This window comes from Anolis sagrei, chromosome 5, assembly GCF_037176765.1.
Source record: "Anolis sagrei isolate rAnoSag1 chromosome 5, rAnoSag1.mat, whole genome shotgun sequence".
Lineage (NCBI taxonomy): Eukaryota > Metazoa > Chordata > Lepidosauria > Squamata > Dactyloidae > Anolis > Anolis sagrei.
This window is the reverse complement of record NC_090025.1, coordinates 88,022,387-88,043,864: the sequence shown is the minus strand read 5'-3', so window position 1 is coordinate 88,043,864 and position 21,478 is coordinate 88,022,387. Positions and strand designations below refer to the sequence as shown.

At 39.9% G+C, this 21,478-nt stretch overlaps 1 protein-coding gene across 5 annotated transcripts in view; it reads right to left on the bottom strand.

Moving 5' to 3' along the window:
- Positions 1 to 21,478, bottom strand: part of CD36 (CD36 molecule (CD36 blood group)) — a 95,776-nt gene that overhangs the window by 5,795 nt on the left and 68,503 nt on the right. For all 5 annotated transcript variants that reach the window (XM_067468850.1, XM_067468851.1, XM_067468849.1 and 2 more), the window contains exons 6-12: positions 20,468 to 20,559; positions 19,207 to 19,253; positions 16,591 to 16,660; positions 14,455 to 14,642; positions 10,601 to 10,719; positions 7,674 to 7,747; positions 4,104 to 4,158 (exon numbers count right to left, since the gene is read on the bottom strand). In XM_067468850.1, coding sequence (XP_067324951.1) covers positions 4,104 to 4,158; positions 7,674 to 7,747; positions 10,601 to 10,719; positions 14,455 to 14,642; positions 16,591 to 16,660; positions 19,207 to 19,253; positions 20,468 to 20,559 — 645 coding nt within the window. The remainder of the gene's footprint in view (positions 1 to 4,103; positions 4,159 to 7,673; positions 7,748 to 10,600; positions 10,720 to 14,454; positions 14,643 to 16,590; positions 16,661 to 19,206; positions 19,254 to 20,467; positions 20,560 to 21,478) is intronic.

Sequence of the window (21,478 nt, the reverse complement as noted above, 5' to 3'; positions counted from 1 at the left end):
TAAATAAATAAATAAATAAAATTATTAACAATAATACACTTTTATTATTATTAATTAAATTATTATTAATAATAATAATACGCTTTTGCCACTGGAGTACATGCCCTCCAAATTGGGAAGTTTATCTTCACAACTCTGTGTGTTTTTATGAGTTCCTATTTTTATCTTATTAGAGTCTTTGAATTGTTTTATCCTGTACATGTGGCCTGCCCATTGTTATCGTGATAGTGCTTATTGGAATGTTATTTTATGACTATGTTTATTTTTTCTCTCTCTATGTAATTTTGTTGATGTTGTTTGATGTTTATGTATTGGTTTTATTTTGCTGCAATATGTTGTCCGGGCTTGGCCCCATGTAAGCCACTCCGAGTCCCCACTGGGGAGATGGTGGCGGGGTATAAATAAAGATTATTATTATTATGATTATGGAGCCCCCGGTGGCGCAGTGGGTTAAAGCCCTGTGCTGGCAGGACTGAAGACCGACAGGTCGCAGGTTCAAATCCGGGGAGAGGCGGTTGAGCTCCCTCTATCAGCTCCAGCTCCTCATGCGGGGACATGAGAGAAGCCTCCCACAAGGATGATAAAACATCAAAAATCATCCGGGCGTCCCCTGGGCAACGTCCTTGCAGACGGCCAATTCTCTCACAACAGGATGCTCCTGACACAACAAAAAATATTATTATTATTATTATTATTATTATTATTATGAAAGTTGGAAGGATTATTTGAATTAAAAATTTCATGAGCTACTACTCCTGACTGAATTGTTTTTGGAAGCTTATGTGCACTGTTGCCAGAGAAGTATTTATGAGCACAAGGTGTGGTTTACGGTTCTATATAGCAGCTAATTAACGACATAATTAGCAGGTTTGAAATATGCAATCTAACTGATTAAGATGTCAATCTGTTGCTCACTTTCATAGGAGCAAATTTTATTGCTTTCCAAATTCATAACATAGATGTGCTAACCATTCTTTTGATGACCACATTGGGGTTGACACTTTCTCTATGCTCCAAGCATAATTTGCTTCTAACATCTATTGTGGTGCTGGATACACGGAGAAGCTCCCTATTGTTTAACTCCAAATAGAGGTCCTCCAGCACAATTTTTGCTTCCTAGGGGTGAGGCTGACTGGAGAGGTAAGGAGAAATAGCTGAATAGTTTCCTTGTCTTATTTATTCGTTTGTTTGTTTGTTTGTTTACTGTGTTTATATAAAGTTTTTCCCACTCTTGGGGAGGCCTCAAAGCAGTTCATATCAAATAAATTGCAAAAATTCAATTCTTCACATACAATGAAAACAGCACACCACACATCTAAAACAAATAACATATAACTATAAGATAAACCATTAAAACTATAAACCATCAAACACAAATATAAAACATTTCAACACTGCACTGATCCCGATGTTGTCATCCATCTTCTACATTATTGTTGCCATTCACCAAATGCTTATTTGCATAACCAAGTTTTAAGTTATTTTCTAAAGACCAGGAAGGGGGGGGGGTGATCGAATCTCGCTGGGGAGGGAGTTCCACAGCCGAGGGACTACCACCAAGAAGGCCCTATCTCTCGTCCCCACCAATCGCACCTGCGATGGCAGCGGAACTGAGGGCAGGACCTCTCTAGGAATGAAAGACGTGGATGTTTCGTCGTGCTTTCGATTGATGACTCCCATGACAAATGACCTGTTTCATGACTTGAATTTGTCATTCATTCTGATGTCCTATACTATATTAACTGATCCTGTTAATTTACTCTGTTTCCATGATATTTCCTATGCCGTAATACATTGTTATCCACCTTACTAAACCACTCATCCTTTAACTAGTTCTCGTAGTGGTTTTCCTCCCCCCCCCCCCCAAAATGAGTCTGCTGTTATTGTTGTTGCTATTAATAGAATCATAGAATCAAGGAGTTGGAAGAGACCTCATGGGCCATCCAGTCCAACACCCTGCCAAGAAGCAAGAATATTGCATTCAAATCACCCCTGACAGATGGCCATCCCGCCTCTGTTTAAAAGCTTCCAAAGAAGGAGCCTCCACCACACTCCGGGGCAGAGAGTTCCACTGCTGAACGGCTCTCACAGTCAGGAAGTTCTTTCTCATGTTCAGATCGGATCTCCTTTCTTGTAGTTTGATGTCCCAAATGCACTTTACTAGAGATTTAAGATTGCCTGCACATCGTACCTACCCTAAAATCCTTACATTTCACCTGTCATGTCCAGCACTTTTAATTTATTCATTACATTTGGCCTGGCCCTAGTTTTAATTGTGTTATAATGTATTGTTTGATGTTTTACTGTTATTGCTTTATGTTTATTGGTTGCTTTATGAGTTATTATTGTATTTGTTATGCTGTTATTTTATTGAGGGCCTTGGCCTTTGTAAGCCGCACCGAGTCCTTCGGGAGATCTTAGCGGGGTACAAATAAAGATAATAATAATAATAATAATAATAATAATAATAGTTTGAAGCCATTGATTAGCGTCCTAGTCTCCAGAGAAGCAGAAAACAAGCTTGCTCCCTCCTCCCTGTTATGTTGCTTTACGCTGTTTTATGCTGTCTTAATTGTTTTTGTTTTGTTTTTAATTGTATTCTGCCTTGGGCCCCATGTAAGCCGCCCCGAGTCCCTTTGGGGAGATGGAGGCGGGATAGAAAAATAAAGTTCTTCTTCTTCTTCTTCTTCTTCTTCTTCTTCTTCTTCTTCTTCTTCTTCTTCTTCTTCTAGCTGATTTTAATACTTTGGATCATAAAGGGCAATGCGTTCAGATTGTCTTCTCCTTGGCTTCATGACAGGAAAGTTGTGGAAACTCCCCTACAGGATTTTGAGAAGTGAATGTTCCATAAGGCAGGAGTTTCTCCACAGCCACTGATTAAGATCACAAGACAGAAGGTTAGCATTCCTAGAAACCAGGGACTGCCCTACAGCCTGAAAGGGCAGAATCTTACGATGAGAGTCCTGCCTTGAAATGTGTGTGCATGTGTGGTTTTTGATTAGCTAGATGCTTAGACCCGGAAATTTTAGTTTGGATTTTGCAATCTTATGGGTGGTAAATCTTCGACAGGCAAGGAAATTGGCATCCTACCTTTCAGTAGAAGCATTGGCAACAGTAATCCACACAACAGTCACCACGAGGTTGGACTATTGCAATGCCTTATATGCCAGCCTTCCAAAGTCAACAACTCAGAAGATTCGGATGGTCCAAAATGCAGCGGCCAGGCTGCTAGCGGGATCATCTATAAGATCCCATATCACACCGATTCTGCAACAACTGCATTGGCTACCAATAGAACATCGGATCTCTTACAAGATACTGATCCTGACATTTAGAGCTCAAAATGGCCAAGGACCTTTATATCTTAGGGACTGCCTCATTCCTTTTCTCCATCAGTGGTCACCTCGATCCACCCAGGAAAATCTCCTATACATACCGGGCCCTAGGGAGGTACACCTGGAAGCTACAAGGCGTTGAGTTTTTTCGACCTATGCTCCAATTCTGTGGAACTCATTGCCTCCATACATTAGAGCAATGTCGGAGTTGCGACCTTTTGTAAAGGCGCTCAAGACTTGGCTGTTTGGTTGTGCATTTAAGTAATCAGATCTAATTTGCCAAATAGTCACTGTTGAATGTTTTTATGTTGAATGTTTTTATATTGTGTAAATGCTATTTTAGACTGTAAAGTCGCTCGGAGCACCTTGGTGGAGAGCGACTAATTAAGAAATAAAGTGAAGTGAAGTGAAGTAAATTACAAATAAATGGCCCAGGAAAGTTGTGTTTGGAAAAGGTGGGTCCATGTTTATTCCATGTTTATTCTCTCAGCTCCTCTTTTGCCAAAACAAAAGAGGCCAATTGTGAATTGAAAAAAAAGGAAAAGAATAGGCAGTCTAGGGGTTGCTTCTCTTTAGGGATATCATATAAGATAGGAAAGTTTCTCTTTGAGTTTTCAGATGTTTCAATGCCCCCCCCCCCCCCCCGGGGTTTGTTTTGTTTTAATTGGCTTTCTTTAAAGATTCAAAATTATGGAATCCTAAAAACTAGTTATACCAATATTAGCACACCTAAAATACTAAAATAAAGAGAAGAAAAGTTACACTAACCTCATTCAGCCATAGAATAGGAAAGAGATAGGCTTCTTTAATTTTTTGTAAAGGGCTGCAAAAAACACATGAAAAAAAAACAATCAGAATGATACCGTTCTAGCAAGTTGAAGTGCCTGTGGATGATAGCAAATGTACACAGTGATGCCTTTAATTGGCTTTAATCTGTGCTTTGTAAATCTAGCAGTCCATATACGAGGGGTATTTTTTAAGTAAGGTCCGTTTTGTTGAGGACACTAGTAGTTCGCGCGCATACCACAACGAGCACATGTGTCGTGTACCGGCATGCCTCGGGAACAACTGTGCTCAGTTTCCACTCTGTAGCTAACCTGTATGGTTCTGTTCTGTGCTTTAAAAATGTTTAAGACTATCAACTCACCCTCCGCATGTGAGGTTCGCTCAGTGATACGGTTTTTGTCAGCAAGGAACCTGCCTGCTGTAGAAATTCATCGACAGATTTGTGAAGTGTGCGGTGATACTGTTATGAGTGAAAGCAAAGTGCGTAAGTGGGTACGACAATTCAAAGATGGCCGTGACAACGTCCATGATGAGGACTGCTCCGGTCGCCTTTCTTTGATTACAGTGAACTCTTGGTTATCGGAGCAGGTGGCAAGTTATTAAAATTGGTTCAGAGGTATGATAAGTGTTTGAACAAACTTGGCAACTATGTCAAAAAATAGAGTGAAGTATGTACTTTCTGAAAATAAATTTACTTTTTTGAAATAAACTTTCGTTGTGTACTTATGTTCAAACGGACCTTACTTAAAAAAATACCCCTCGTATATTTGACTGTTCCCCCCAAGTCCACCAGGACAAGACAACCACCCCCCCCCCTCTCTCTCACACACACACACTTAAAGGTATACAGTCAACCCTTGGTATCCACTAAAATTTTGTTTTAGCCCCCGCCCCCAGGGGAAAAAAAAATCCATGGATGCTCAAGTCCTATTAACACATTGGAGTAGTAGAACAGTGACATTGCATAAAATGGTAAATCAAGGCTTGCTTATGGAAGTTCTTTAAAAAGATTTTTCAGCATAGGTGGTTGGAAGAAGAATCTGTTGATATAGAGGGCTAATTCTAATACAGAGGGGGCCAGGGAATAGTTCCATCTTGTCTCCTGCATAAATAATCAGTTGGGGACCCCTCACCCCAGCACCATCTGCTGCTCTGGGCCAGAATGAAGGGGGGGGGGGCAGGGGACAGTTCCATCTTGTCTCTTGCAAATGTCATCAGTTGGGGACCCCTCCCCTCAGCACCAACTGCTGCTCTGGGCCAGATTGAAGAGGGGGGGCAGAGGACAGTTCCATCTTGTCTCCTGCATATGTCATCACTTGGGGACCACTCCCTAGCACCAACTGCCACTCTGGGCCAGAATGAAGAGGGGGGGGGCAGGGGACAGTTCTATCTTGTCTCTTGCAAATGTCATCAGTTGGGGACCCCTCCCCCAGCACCAACTGCTGCTCTGGGCCAGAATGAAGACGGGAGGGCAGGGGACAGTTCCATCTTGTCTCCTGCATATGTCATCACTTGGGGACCCATCCCCCAGCACCAACTGCTGCTCTGGGCCAGAGTGAAGAGAGAGGGGCCAAGGGACAGTTCCATCTTGTCTCTTGCATATGTCATCAGTTGAAGACCCCTCTCCCCAGCACCAACTGCCGCTCTGGGCCAGAATGAAGAGTGGGGGCAGGGGGCAGTTCCATCTTGTCTCCTGCATATGTCATCAGTTGGGGACCCCTTCCTTCCAGCATCAACTGCAGCTCTGGGCCAGAATGAAGAGAGAGGGGGCCAGGGACAGTTTTATCTTTTCTCCTGCGCTATACTAATAATATAATATAATATAATATAATATAATATAATATATATTGTATATACATATAATATTTATAATATTATAATGTAATACAATATAATACTACTAATAGTATATTATATTTATATGTTTTGTATTACATGTAATATTACTAATAATATTACAATATAATGGTATAGTGCAATACAGTAATATATAATACTGATATTGTACCATGCTAATAATATAATATACTGTATGTATGTATTTCTCGTAAGCCACTCTGAGTTCCCTTCGGACTGAGAAGGGTGGCATATAAATGTCGTAAATAAATAAATAAATAAATAATTCTAATCTACATGAAGTAGCATTGTGCTTCAGAAAGCACTAACATGTGACGCCCAGCCAGTCACCTAGACTTGTCAGATGCATATTTATTTATTTATTTATTTATTTATTTATTTAGAGCTTTTATAACCCGGTCTTCTCGACCTCCGAAGAGGGAGTCAGGCCGGCTAACAGCAGGATTCCTGTGCAATTGTACAATGGCTTTGCATTAGTGTAAAAACATCTGTGACTACCCCTCTGAATGTGGTCAATTTATATAACCTTCCTACCTAATATTTAGGGTAGCTTATAGGCCTGAGTAACAACGGAAAAATTTGTTTCTAAAATCGATTCGTTTTTTGGGTTTTTTTGCGTTTCGATATTTAAAAGAATTCCGAAATTTTCCTTTAAAAAGTTTGATATTTACAAAATTTCGTAAATGGTAAAAAAATTACAAAACAATAACGAAACAATAACGAATCGATTCGTTAATGGCAGCCACGATCGCGCAATACGCTAAAAAAAACTTCTGAAGCTTCCCTCTCCCTCTGTTGTTGACTGTTGGTGTGATATTATAATTTTTTTTCACTAATTAAACAAAAAACAACTATAAAACTTGCCCCAGACATGCGGAAATAATAACGAAACGACCTCAAACCAATAACGAAACGAATACATAACGAAATACGAAGCATTTACGAAATGAATTGAAAAATTCGTTTCGTTTTTAAGTTGCTCCAGAATGGTTCGTTATCGCTTCGTTAACAAAAAAATAACGAATTTTTAACGAATTACGAATTAACGAAACGAAACCGCCCAGCCCTAGTAGCTTACTCTGATCATGGGGAAAAAACACTGGTACTGAGATGTAAAGATGGCAGGATGTAAAGAAATTGTGTCTTAAGACCTCAAGATATCTCTTCATCAAAACAAAACCCACACTGAAAAATCGTCAAGTGCTGTGAGACTTTTGATTTTCAGCAACAGAAAGCATTTTCCAGAAAGCAATGTGATTTGCAGAATACACTAACTGATATGCAAAACAGTTTTTTAAATCACCTATAATGTAACAGAAACAAACAAACCCAGAATTGCATTAAAACACTTGTAATCTCACACAGTAGGGAGAAAACATTTGAAATCCTTTCTGCTTGTATAGGAAAACGAATAAAAAAATTCTGATTCATACACATTTGAATTATCTATTTCTAATTTTCATCAAAAATGCAATGATTTGAGGAAAAAATAGCATCCAAGTGTCAGATAATATGGTGAAGGTGATCAGGTCTACTAGGATTGTCCCACTGAATCCCTATAATATGTATAAATGTTGACTTACCTAGTTAGAGAGATTTAATCTAGGTGAAACTAATACATGAATTTAGGTGCTGATGATGAAAACATATCGGTTTTTAAAAATCAATATTAATAACCAGCAACTCCAGACTTACGTAATTTTGGCAGAAGGTTTCACCAATAAATTCACTTGCAACCTTTTGGCAAACTGTAGTGTAAACCCTGTTGTCTTAAAAACAGAAAACAAATACATTTAGAGGAAATTATTTGGAGCAGTGGGTGTAATTAAATGACTCATAGTGCAATTTACTGAGGTCTTAGCTTCAAAACCATTTCTTCCCCAAATTAGTGTAGATGCAGAATAGACACCATTGCATAGTTTATACAACTTTTATGTAGCTACCATCACTGTAGCATTTCAGATCATAGTATGAATACCACATAAATAAGATTATTGCATTCTCTTCTAACTGAGGAGCTGCAGAATCACAGAGCAATGATCCTCAGGACTATCTGCCTATCACTTTTATTAATAAAATTTTACATGTTTTTCTGTCTAATATTTGTGGTATGCTTTTGTAATATTTATTTATTTATTTATTTATTTATTTATTATTTATTTATTTCGTGTATTTCTACCCCGCCCTTCTCAACCCCCGAGGGGGGACTCAGGGCGGCTTACAAAAGGTACAATTCGATGCCTACACAATAGTACAAATAAACATATATAAACAGCAATTAAAACAGTTATAAACAGTTAAAACAATCAGTTACATATCATAATCAATAAAACCAATCTCATGCTCAACGTTCGCCAGCTCAGAGTCCAAAAATTCATTCCACATTGTCAGTTCCTATCAGTTCTAGTCGCCGTTGTTCTTTATCTGTCTGCCAGATTACCCAAACGCCTGGTCCCAAATCCATGTTTTTAATTTCCTTCTAAAGGAAAGGAGGAATGCCGATGACCTAATTTCCCCCGGGAGTGAATTCCACAGGTGATGGGCCACCACTGAGAAGGCCCTGCTCCTCATCCCCGCCAATCTCACTTGTGATAGAGGCGGGGCTAAGAGCAGGGCCTCCCCAGAAGATCTTAAACTCCGAGGCGGGACGTAGAGAGAGATGCGTTCGGACAGATACGCTGGGCCGGAGCCGTATAGGGTTTTGTAGGTCAAAACCAGCACTTTGAATTGTGCTTGGAACTGGATCGGCAGCCAGTGGAGCTGACATAACAGAGGGGTGGTATGCTCCCTGTATGATGCTCCGGTGAGTAATCTGGCTGCCGCCCGCTGGACTAATTGAAGTTTCCGAACAGTCTTCAAAAGCCACCCCACGTAAAGTGCGTTGCAGTAATCTATTCGGGATGTAACAAGAGCGTGGACCACTGTGGCCAGATCTGACTTCCCAAGGTATGGGCGCAACTGGCGCACAAGTTTTAATTGTGCAAAAGCTCTCCCGGCCACCAAATATATGTACCAAATAGGAAATTGGAGCAGTGCATCAATAGAATCTCAGCACTTCAACCACCTTTGTGGAAAGGAAAATTGGGGGAATTATTCCACTGAATTTCTGTAAGAGGAGGAAAACATTTCCAGCATTTTCTCATAATGGGGTGCAAAATTAGCAGGTGCACATCCTTCGTCTTGTCTAAACATTTTCTTTTCGTGTTATCTGATGTGACTCTTTGGGCAGAATGCTCACCATTTTGCATTCTCCAAAGTATTTTGGTTGACACTACCAATAATGGTGGAGAAGATCCAGAGATCATTTGGCATGGTGACTTTTTCTCCTGCCCGTGGGGCATGTATGGATTTGAATGATGAGAAATTTTAGCTCAGCTTCAAAAGAATCCATAGATTTATCTACCAAAAGTGGGAAATAAATTTTCAGTCTCTCACATGATATGTTATCAGTTTCAGAATTTCACTTTGAACTGTACCCATTCAAAGAAAAGGGTGTCCATCCTGACTGTGGGGAGAAGGAGGCTACTTGTGGTCTAATTTCAAGGAAAGATTTGGTAATGATTCCAAAGAAGCTCAAAGTTGCCAAGCAGATTGAGAAGCAAATTGAAGAAGTGTCCTCATGAACTTATACGAGGGGTATTTTTTAAGTAAGGTCCGTTTTGTTGTAGACACTAGTAGTTCGCGCGCATACCGCAATGAGTGCGTGCATCGTGTACAGGCATGCCTCTGGAGCAACTGTGCTCAGTTTCCGCTCTGTAGCTAACCTGTACGGTTCTGTTCTGTGCTTTAAAAATGTTTAAGACTATCAACTCACTCGCCGCATGTGAGGTTCGCTCAGGGATATGGTTTTTGTCAGCAAGGAACCTGCCTGCTGCAGAAATTCATCGACAGATTTGTGAAGTGTATGGTGATACTGTTATGAGTGAAAGCAAAGTGCGTAAGTGGGTATGACAATTCAAAGATGGCCATGACAACGTCCATGATGAGGACCGCTCCGGTCTTTGATTACAGACGATATGGTGGCTTTTGGTGGCGGCAAGTTTTTATGAAGAGGGTATTTTAAAATTGGTTCAGCGGTATGATAAGTGTTTGAACAAACTTGGCAACTATGTCGAAAAATAGAGTGAAGTATGTACTTTCTGAAAATAAATTTACTTTTTTGAAATAAACTTTCATTCTGTACTTATGTTCAAACGGAACTTACTTAAAAAATACCCCTTGTATAACATATCAGAAAAGCTGAAAATTCCCTCTCTACACACAGTAAACAGTTTCTTTGGTTGAAGAATGACATCTGCAAGGTATAGTTTTGATATTTGGGTTAACCAAGTGTCTTGGAACAGTTGGGAAAACAGATATAAATCAGATGAAAGGTGCTTGTAAAGCAAGATTTTAGTCTGAACTCCAATTCCAGTTAATCTCAATTTCGTTGGCTAGCTTTATTCAGAGTGAGTTTACATGGTGTTTCTCTGAAGGCTGACAGAGTTTGATACACCCAAAGTCACCTAGTGGGTTTTCATGATTGAAAGGGGACTAAAATCCTAGTTTCCATAGTTGTAATATAATACTCAAATCACTACGCTTTCCAGGCTTCTTGAACCTCTGTATAATTCATTACTTACTGGCTCTACATCCAAATAGGTCATATGTTCTTTAGGATTTGGGTGTAGTCCTTCAACACCAAGAAAAACTTCTTCACTTGCATACAAGAAGTGGGGCAGTGTAATATACACAGGTTTTCCTAAATAAAAAATATAAAACCATACAAACCATTATTGAAGAAAATAATATTTGATTTTAAAACATGTTTTTGATGTCAAGAAATACTAATGAGGAGCATCCTGGACATATGAGAATATTCAGTTTGGAAACAATCTGCACAAAATTCAGAAATGGCTGAACACCATGTTTTCTGTTTGGAAAATAATATTTTTCAGCAGAAAATGTTGTTTACTTGAAATTTGTTCCTTAAAATTACCATCTTAAGCATGTGGCAGACAATAAGCCCTCAGATGCAAAGAGACAATATGTTTTACAAATACTTCCTTGTAGCGAGAAGAAAATTGCTAACATTACTTGTTGAATTGGTTGATGCTCTATACTATAGAACCTATTATCTTGTTCAATAAGTAGATCAAAATGGATAATTCAGCATTATCCATTTTGGAACAGAGCAAGAGCACTCCTTCTTCTCTCTTATCAACACACTAAATTTATTAGTAAATCAAACATTTTAAAAGTTCAGAAAATATTACAGCATTGTGGGAAAGCAGCAGAGCATTATGGGTAACTCATTACTAGGTACGGGCAGATTTTACATTAGTACGAATAGCATAGTAAATGCAAAACAAGGGGAAGCCAATGGAGATAAGATGAAGAAATTTTTTAAATAAAAAACACACACAGAAAGAAAACAATAATACTGATATAGATTTAGAACTGATAGTAAATGTGAGAAGTCGGATAATATGGATCATTTGTAGCTTAGTATAGGACTCTGATTGAAGCTGGAAACAATATGAGTGGGTTGTTGTAGGTTTTTTCGGGCTATATGGCCATGTTCTAGAGGCATTTTTTCCTAAGGAAAAAATGTCTCTAGAACATGGCCATATAGCCCAAAAAAACCTACAACAACCCAGTGATTCCGGCCATGAAACCCTTCGACAACAATATAAGTTTTAAGGGGCTATTCTTCCTTCCTGTACTCACACTGGCAAATGTCACTTTCAGCTATTATTTTAGCTGATTTTCAGTTTATTCTATATTTTTGTGTTTGTTCGGGAGACTTTGGGGGTGGGGGAGTGGAGGGGGAGTTTGAAGCATGAGGCAAGGAAACTCACTATAGTTTTGTTAGATTTTGGTTGGGTCTTGAGCATAAAGTCACCCCAAAACCATTTTCACCAATTCAAAAACATTTGAAGGTTATGGGATCTTTCATGGGATATTGGGCTGAGTTCCAGGGGCTGGAGGGAGGGAAAGAAAATGTCGTTGACTAGAAAATCATTTGGGAAACATACTCCATTTCTCAGGGAGTATCTGTACAGCAATTTTTCAAGTGCTTGGAAAAGCAGATTAGAACTTGCTGCCAAAATGTCAATGGGTAGATAAGTGAGATCAATAACATGAACATATTGTACCTATGGTCATGTAGGTGTTAAGAAAGAAATGATTGCAATTATTTTCACAATAACAGGATGGCCTGAGGGAGAATTTAGGTCTCATAAATATACCTCAGACTAGATCAAACAATCCCAATGAAACCACTACTTAAAATTGCGCAAGTTGTTGCACTGAGCAACAGTGCTTCACACCTAACTTGGTAATCATAATAAGAGAAACAAGACATAGGACACACACACATGCATCCTGCCTCTGATCAACAAGATTGATTCAGATTCATGGTGTGCATATCACATACCATCTTTTCATGCTCTGAATGCATACACTGAATATACAGTGCCAATGTGGGACAAGTACTCATAACTTATCAGAGGCTTGATGAATCTGATGCTACTCCAGATTTGTTGGACTCTCTACCTCCTAATCTCAGAGTTAGTGTGGGAGATTTATATGTGCAATAGTAGAAGTTGTAGTTTCATTTGGAAGGCACCAGGTAAGGCAAGACCCAAAAAGGGTTTCCACATCCTTCCCTAGAAAAGGATCCATATCTGACGGGCAACAAGTGAAGTGATATTTGGCATAAGTCCTGTCCACATTTTCTTCATTAATTATAATTATCCACAACGCTTTATTTTATGAAAGGTTAACACCAACGTCATTTTAAAAATGAAAGAAGAGAAAGAAGAACACTAACTAAAGAGTTAGATATTTTAAGATAGCTAGATAGATAGATGACAGATTAAATAAGGGTCCTCGTATTATTAAAACCTTTTCCTGAAGGTATTTGGAGATGGACACCTTAACACATAGATGGATACTAGGTATGGGTTGTTGTGTTTGGCATTAAAGAGATGGGTTTATAAAGTAATAGCAGTGTGGGGAATATTAAGTGTGGGGAATGTGTGATCCATGAGATGTTGACTGATTGAAATTTCCGGCATTCCACATCTTTGACCAGGATATCGGAGGTTTACAGTCTAACAACATATAGAAAACTGAATGATATATCAAGGGCAGAATCTGAGAATGCTGAGTTGGGGTGTGTAGCGAATTTGTTGATCTATGTTAAATTTTTGATGTATAGCTCTATGTTGCAATGTGGCAGAATTGGCCCAAATAGGGAAGCAACAGTAGAGGCAAGATTAATTTGCATATGTGCAGCCGATTGGTCATATGCAGATGAGTGTAGGCCAGGATTTGAAAAGGCCACTGAGCCAGAATGGCAGTTGGGGAAGAGAGCTGAACATTCCAAAAGGGGCGGAGTTAAGTTTAAAAATAGGCAGTTAGAGAGTCAGAAAAGGTGAGTTAGGGATTCCTGTTTGTGAGGTACAGTTAGGAACTTCTGTGAGAGAAAAGCAGTTAGGAAAATGGAGCTCAAGTTTTAAGGAAAAGAAAAAATTGCCAGTGTTGTTTAAGGCAGAATAATATAGTTCTGTCAAGAGTGTATGAAAAGTAACATATTTGTTGATGTGAAACAGTTGAAGTTTGATAGGAAAAGTTAACCAAGTGGATGATATTGAATGTAAGACTCAAGACTGTAACAGAACACACAAATGTAACCATAAGCGTTGGAGCCAGAAGCTATAAATAAACTTTGCTACTTTGCTTATTACAAGAGTGTCCCAAGCCTGTGATATAAAGCCTTCAAGGTAAAAGCTCACAAGAAAGCCCCAGCCAATTTTAAAGGGAAACTGTTTTAGTACAAGACAATAAAAAGATTTTAAAAGAAGAAATACCCCCCCCCCCACACACACACACACACATTATCACACGTAAAAAGGCACATGTGAAAAGACTGAAATAGTGAAACGTCATCCCAGGGTGGAAAGAATATTCAAAACTATTTGGAAAATGGTTGAAAAACAAGTTAGGAAACCCTTCCAAGGAGAAACCTAGATAAAACGTAGTTTAATCTGTGGGGATATGCACATTTTTGGTTGGATAATGAAGGAACATATTATTTTGCATGCAGAAAAAATTTTTGGTGCAGAAAATGTAATGCATTTTTTGCACAAAATTTCCTCCTTCCCCTTTCTTCTCCTGCTGCTGTATAGACCACAGTGTTTGAAAATGGCAGTGGTTCCAACTTTTCCCCCCAATAAAATTGTAAAATGATTGATTCTTCTTTTTAATACAACAAATGTGAAATGTTACAAATGTGAAATGTCAAAGCATCAAAACGACTTTGTAAAGTTAGGCTTTCTGACTACAACATTCAACTATTCAGCTAGGCTAGCTGAAGGATACTGGGAGTTGTAAGTCACCAAAACCAAATTTTCAAGGCTCTGATCAAAAGCCATTAAAGTGTTACAATTTTCATTTACATAAAGTGTCTGTAAGCCTTCCATGATGATACCTTCTTTACAGGCGCTGATGTCCAGTGCTCCAGCCCTAGTACAGTTCTCAGATATAATTTTTTCTGTGCAGAAACAGATGTTATCGGGATTTACAAGTGGAGATGCAAAAGCATCTGGAGGTACTATAAATCGATAGAGTGGAATGTCCTTCACAAGCTGATCACTGTCAAAGTTGCCATAGATGGACCTGTGTGTTAATAGGACAGGTAGAAAGCATCTTAATTTTAATAGAACACAAACACAGGCTGCTATCATATTATCACTAACTGAACCTAAAATAGAATCCAGATTTCCATGGCAGTTTGCAAATCAATATTTAAACCCAATGCAAATCCAGATAAATAATTTTATCAAGAAAAAAAAACTAAACAGGCAGCATGATGTTCAATCAATATAAATCAGTTGGGAGAGACATTACATCTAAAAGGCCAAGAGACAACTTTTTTTCATGGCACTGAAAGAACAAACAAACAAAACGTAATCACTATGGGAAAGCCTCCTCTGAACGGAGCTACCCATTTCAATTAAATAAATCCTTTCCACTCTAAATGCTTTTCTTTTTGTTCTCAGATAAAAAAAATAACACCAGAGGCTGGATCCATACTGCCAAAGACTGAATCTGTACTAATCATCAAATCAAAATATTTATTTCGGTCATTGACCAGCACAGGAAATAGTGTCACATTTCCAGACAAACCTGGCATGTTTGGTACATTAAAAATATAAATATAACTACTAAAATCACAATATGGGTGAGGGAGAAGAAGGGGGAACAGGGTAAAAACATACAATGCCCAGACCCATCACCAAATTGTAGATTCAGGGAAGAAGATTACTGGACACACAGTTGACTTTTGGAACTAGTCATTCCCTGGCGGATTTTGTATGCTGCTGCACAGAACTTTGCAACACTGTAGGTTGTAGCTGAATTAGTATCTGCAAGTAGCAGGGAGGTATAAAATTGTCCTGAATGGCCTGGGTGCTTGTCTATCAGAGGTAAGATAAGCCTGGCACGGATATCCCTGTAGAACGGGCACTGAAGGAGCACATGTTCTATTGTTTCTACATGACCCGAGTCACAGGGGCAGAGTCTCTCTGGGAAAAGGATCTTCCGGTAGCGGCCTTCGAGTACAGCTGATGGGAGAGCGTGGCATCGGGCCAGGGTGAAAGCCCTTCGATGAATAGGAACCTCTAAGTTTGTTAAATATGCCATAGGGGAGGCAAGGTATCTGCTGTCTTCATTGATAAGGAAGGTTGGAGCCGAGGCCAGATCTAGTTGGCGCTCTGTGTCTGTGATACGTTGTTTAATAAGTGCTTTGGCTTGATTGTAATCCATAGCTAATAGTAGACCTGGAAAAAATCCCAACGAGGAGATTTTGGATGCTACTGCCTGCTTCCATGTGGATTGGAAGTCATCCTCCATGGTTAGTGGGGCAAGGCCAAAGCGTGCACGGGACAGTCTGAGCCAGAGGTTAAGTATGGCCACCCACACCCTGGCCTCCACTCTCATAGAACCCGTCTCTAGTCGCAGGGTGGCATTAGAAACGCATTTAGGTACCTGCAAGGCCGATCTCAGAAACTTGGACTGAACCACCTCTAATGGGGCAAATCTGTACTAATCATATATGACAGTTCAAACTGCATTATTTGGCAGTGTAGATATAGCCTTAGTGTTTTTAGGATTTTCCTCAGCTGGGAAAATCCTCGCAAGAATCCTTGCAAACCGCCTTCTGCCCCTCCCAGAAGACACCCTCCCAGAATCCCAGAATGGCTTCTGCCCCTCCAGAGGAACTGTGGATATGATCTTCACTGCACGACAGCTCCAAGAAAAATGCAGAGAACAAAATCAACCTCTGTACATGGCATTCATCGACCTTGCAAAGGCATTCGACACAGTGAATTGCAGCGCTCTCTGGACCATCCTCCAAAAAATCGGGTGTTCTAACAAATTTGTGAAAATCCTGCGGCTCCTCCATGATGACATGATGGCAACAGTCTTGGACAGCAGTGGCTCCCAAAGTGACCCATTTAAGGTGGAATCAGGTGTCAAACAGGGATGTGTTATTGATTTCTTTCTAAGCATTTCAATTGCTTCATCAAAAATAAATAAAATCATATACACCATGCATGTTTACCTGCAAATATCAGAAGAAAAAAATTGCAGCACATCATGCCTAGTGACGAAAGGGGGGAATGATGATCCATCTATAAGAAATATGTAAACAAAAATGATGATTATGCATACATTAGATATTTCCCAATTTACAATCAAGTTTGTGTGTAATTATAACAAATAAATTCATAAGGGCAAGAGGCAGCAGATGATTGACTTATGTCCATCTAGCACATTTCCTCTATTTTAGCAATTGGACTCACAGGCAGACATTCCAGAGCAAACAAAATACAGAGCATTTCTTATTCACATTGTTGGATCACATAACTGTTTAGGCATCTTGAAATTAAGATGGAAAGATATGTAGTGATTTTCTCAACTAGTCACATTTGTGTGTGCGTTTTTTGGCCAGATCATGAAAGGGATGCCAGATAGTAGGAGCATGGTCTTCCTAACATTTTACACATTCGATTATTATTATTATTATTATTATTATTATTATTATTATTACCCCCTCCTCCATGAGACTGGAGTACAACACTTGGTAATAGAATCATAGAATCATAGAATCAAAGAGTTGGAAGAGACCTCAAGGGCCATCCAGTCCAACCCCCTGCCAAGAAGCAGGAATATTGCATTCAAATCACCCCTGACAAATGGCCATCCAGCCTCTGCTTAAAAGCTTCCAAAGAAGGAGCCTCCACCACACTCCGGGGCAGAGAGTTCCACCGCTGAACGGCTCTCACAGTCAGGAAGTTCTTCCTCATGTTCAGATGGAATCTCCTCTCTTGTAGTTTGAAGCCATTGTTCCGCGTCCTAGTCTCCAAGGAAGCAGAAAACAAGCTTGCTCCCTCCTCCCTGTGGCTTCCTCTCACATATTTATACATGGCTATCATATCTCCTCTCAGCCTTCTCTTCTTCAGGCTAAACATGCCCAGTTCCCTAAGCCGCTCCTCATAGGGCTTGTTCTCCAGACCCTTGATCATTTTAGTCGCCCTCCTCTGGACACATTCCAGCTTGTCAATATCTCTCTTGAATTGTGGTGCCCAGAATTGGACACAATATTCCAGATGTGGTCTAACCAAAGCAGAATAGAGGGGTAGCATTACTTCCTTTGATCTAGACACTATGCTCCTATGCTCCTATTAATAATTGATGATTACCACACATTATTTTGCTCTAAATGATGTTGCACAAACTGAGGTTTGTCACTACTTCTCATGCAGAAACTATACAGATACCCAGGAGCCTTTTCAGCTAGGTCCAAGAATAGAAATCCTTGGCCTGTACTTTGGCCACTGAGAGCAGTGAGAAGAAAATAACTAAAATTTAGCATTTTTTTTCCATGAGAAAAAAATGAGCGAAGAATTACATTTCTAATGGGAATAAGCATTGTTGTTGCGGGATTTGTGAGAGAACCTCTTCGGCCACATTGGAGCTGCGGTTCAGGAGGCATCTCCATTGTATCTCTGTTGCATGGTATCTCCATTGCATCGCATCACATCTCCATTGCATTACATGGTGTGAAGATCCCTTACCTTGCCAGCCGGGGTGGCAGGGCCTAGGAGAGACAGGCTAGGTAGTTTCAGCTTAGAAGGCCTGGCAGAGAGCGGCAGGAGCCATTTTGGTTTAGGGAAAAGCTCCAGTTCAGAGAGGGGGAGTGGCCTAGGCCTGGGCCAGCCCTGAAACAGCCAGGATTGGTTTGTTAAAGGGGGGCGGAGTTAGACTGTTGGAGGGAAAGCAAGAAGCTGCTTTTAGTCAGTTCAGTTCGGTTCTGGTTGATGTTAGAGTTGGAGCAAGATTATAGAAGGCTTTTAGGAGTTCCTGTTAGGAATAGGCAGCTTGCCTGAAGTTTGCACAGCAAAGTAGGCTGTGGCAGACTGGTTACAGCTATTTTAGAGAAGAAATAGCTGGGTTTTGTATAGGAACTGTAACAAACATAGAACCATTCTCTCATGCAACCGTTACACTTTTAAGAACAAGAACACTTTAATTGTAACAGCCAAGCTTATGAAACTGCAATCTCTTCATTCTGTAACTTTTACTTCAATAAACTTTCCTTGTTATTTTTAAAACTTAAGCCTGAGTCAAGTGCCATTTGTGGATTTAGTCCCTTTCCTTTTTTAAATCAACCTCTCCTGTTTCCCCTCAAAGAAGCCCTTTTTAAAGACACAGTGTTTGGTGGTCCTAGAAGTAATTCTAATATCTTCAAATAGCTAGAGGGTTCCTGTTCATTTATACTTATGGTGGCAGCGAAGGTTTAAATAAAGAGACATCCCCTCAAGTGTTATCTAGGTGCCAAAGTGGTGTAAATTCCTTATTAAAGGAGGGACAGTGGTGGGATTGTTTGCCCCCTGTCCAGTCATATTGTTTGGCCATAAAGCCTGCCTTTATAATTGGTGTCAGATGGTGGGATTGCTTGCCCCCCTGCCCAAATAGCATAAAGGAGTTATTATACATGGCATCTCCATTGCATTGCATTGCATCTCCAGTGCATTGCTTTGCAGCTCAAGTGCCTCTCAAGAGCATTGCATCTACATTGCATTGATCACATCTCCATTTCATTGCATCACATCTCTATTGTGTTTTCATGTTCATGTATGCAGTATGAGAAAAGCACTAATTTTAATGTACTTACCTGTGCCATTAATCATGTCACAATGGCCTCCCCAGTATGGAAGCATGCTTTTAAAAAGAGAAGAGAAAAGAAAAGTGTAATCCAAATCAGAACAAGTTGAAGAATCTCAAAATTAAAGAAATATTTAGATGAACATTTTTCTATTATTTTCATAGCTGTGTTATTTATGTAGAGTATTTTCTTTCTGCAACTGAATTTCCTATATAGACATAAGAAAAATGGTGGTGCATGACACACTATAAAGTAATCATTGCACACAGTAGTCATAATTCATTATCTGACTGGGAAAGGATGAACATTTTAACGGAACAGATTCAAAATGATAAATGGAATCCATAATAGGACATTTCAGATTATTGAACCGAGTAAAAAAAATCAGAACATTCAACACTAGAGTAATATAATCTGATTAATGTTTCAGGTTGAACATGCCCTATCTGAAATGCTTGGGACAAAAAGTGCTTTGGATTTTGAGATACCAATGTTTGCATTTGCATATATGCAATATCATGAAGATGAGACCCAAGTCTGAACATGAGATTCATTTATATTTCAGAATATCTTATACACATATGATGAAAGTAATTTTATGCAACACTCTTAATAATTTTCTGCTTGAAATAAAAATGTGTGTATATTGAACTTTAGAAAGAAAAAGTATTATATCTCAGTGGGTTGTTGTAGGCTTTTTCGGGCTATATGGCCATGGTCTAGAGCAGTGCTTCTCAACCTGGGGTCCTCAGATGTTCTTGGCCTACAAATCCCAGAAATCCCAGCCAGTTTACCAGCTGTTAGGATTTCTGGGAGTTGAAGGCCAAAAACATCTGGGGACCCCAGGTTGAGAAGCACTGGTCTAGAGGCATTTTCTCCTGACGTTTCGCCTGCATCTATGGCAAGCATCCTCAGAGGTAGTGAGGTCAAGGCAAAACGTCAGGAGAAAATGCCTCTAGACCAGTGGTTCTCAACCTGTGGGTCCCCAGGTGTTTTGGCCTACAACTCCCAGAAATCCTAACAGCTGGTAAACTGGCTGGGATTTCTGGGAGTTGTAGGCCAAAAACATCTGGGGACCCCAGGTTGAGAACCACTGCTCTAGACCATGGCCATATAGCCCGGAAAAACCTACAACAACCCAGTGATTCCGGCAATGAAAGCCTTCAACAATATATTATAGCTCAGCCATCTTTGTGGACAATTTCAGATTTTGGATTTCCAGAGAAGGCATGTACAAGCTGTATTATGATGTAAAAATACAATATGGTACCTTTTGTTTTTATAACTGTGGATTATTGCTGTTTTGCTCATATCTTCTCGCCCAGTGTAGACTCTGTAAAGCCCATCAAGTGTTTCATTGAACTGGGGGTGGGGGGTGACAGAGAGAGAGATAGAGAATTAATTTTCAACACAGATTCAATAATCAAAGTGAAAAATCCATTTGTTTATTGCAAAATTGTTATCAGTAACTAGAAAAAATGTTTGATCAATATACATTTGGTTATTCAAAGATTGCAAAGGTAATTCCATGGAAATTAGTAATTGGATTTATCCCAGTGCATTTGAAAACTGATTGCTTTTTTAAAAAAAAAGTAGTGAAAGAAACCTTCCATTTTTTTAGGTTCAACACTAAAATTTATGTGGCCAGTCTGAAGTATAAATGCTCTGGCCCAGCCCCAGATACTGTTCAGAGACACACCATGTCTTACCTGTGGTTGCAGCCAGATGGAGTCCAGAAGACCCATCTGGGCCAACCCCAGTTGTAGTAGGCAATTAATAAACATCTTCTTTTTGTTCTGTGGTTTTTGTTGCTTCAGTAGCCCTCATTAGAGAATTTCTGGTCATTATTAGCTAGATTTGCTGACATCAACAAAGACCCACTGACCACAAATAAGAAGACTTAAATTCTCCCTCTTTTTGATCTTACTTACTTAGGCGATCCCTCATAGGCCCTCTTGTGCTGAAGATCCCTCTTGTACTGAAGATGGAAGGCTGACCGGACTCTGTACCCGATTGTTTCCATCAGTGCCTCGAGGCCGTTACTGGATGGCTGCATGCCAGCAGGTTGAGGGTGAATCCAGCAAAGACGGAGACCTTATGGCTGGGTCGACCGGGCAGTGGGGATATCCAGCTGCCTACCTGGATGGTGAGGCGCTACACCCGTCATCATTGGTAAAGAGTCTGGGAGTCCTTTTGGACCCTCTGCTGACGATGGAGGCCCAGGTCTCCACCGTTAGCAGAACCGCCTTCTTTCATCTGCGGCAGGCTAGACGGCTGGCCC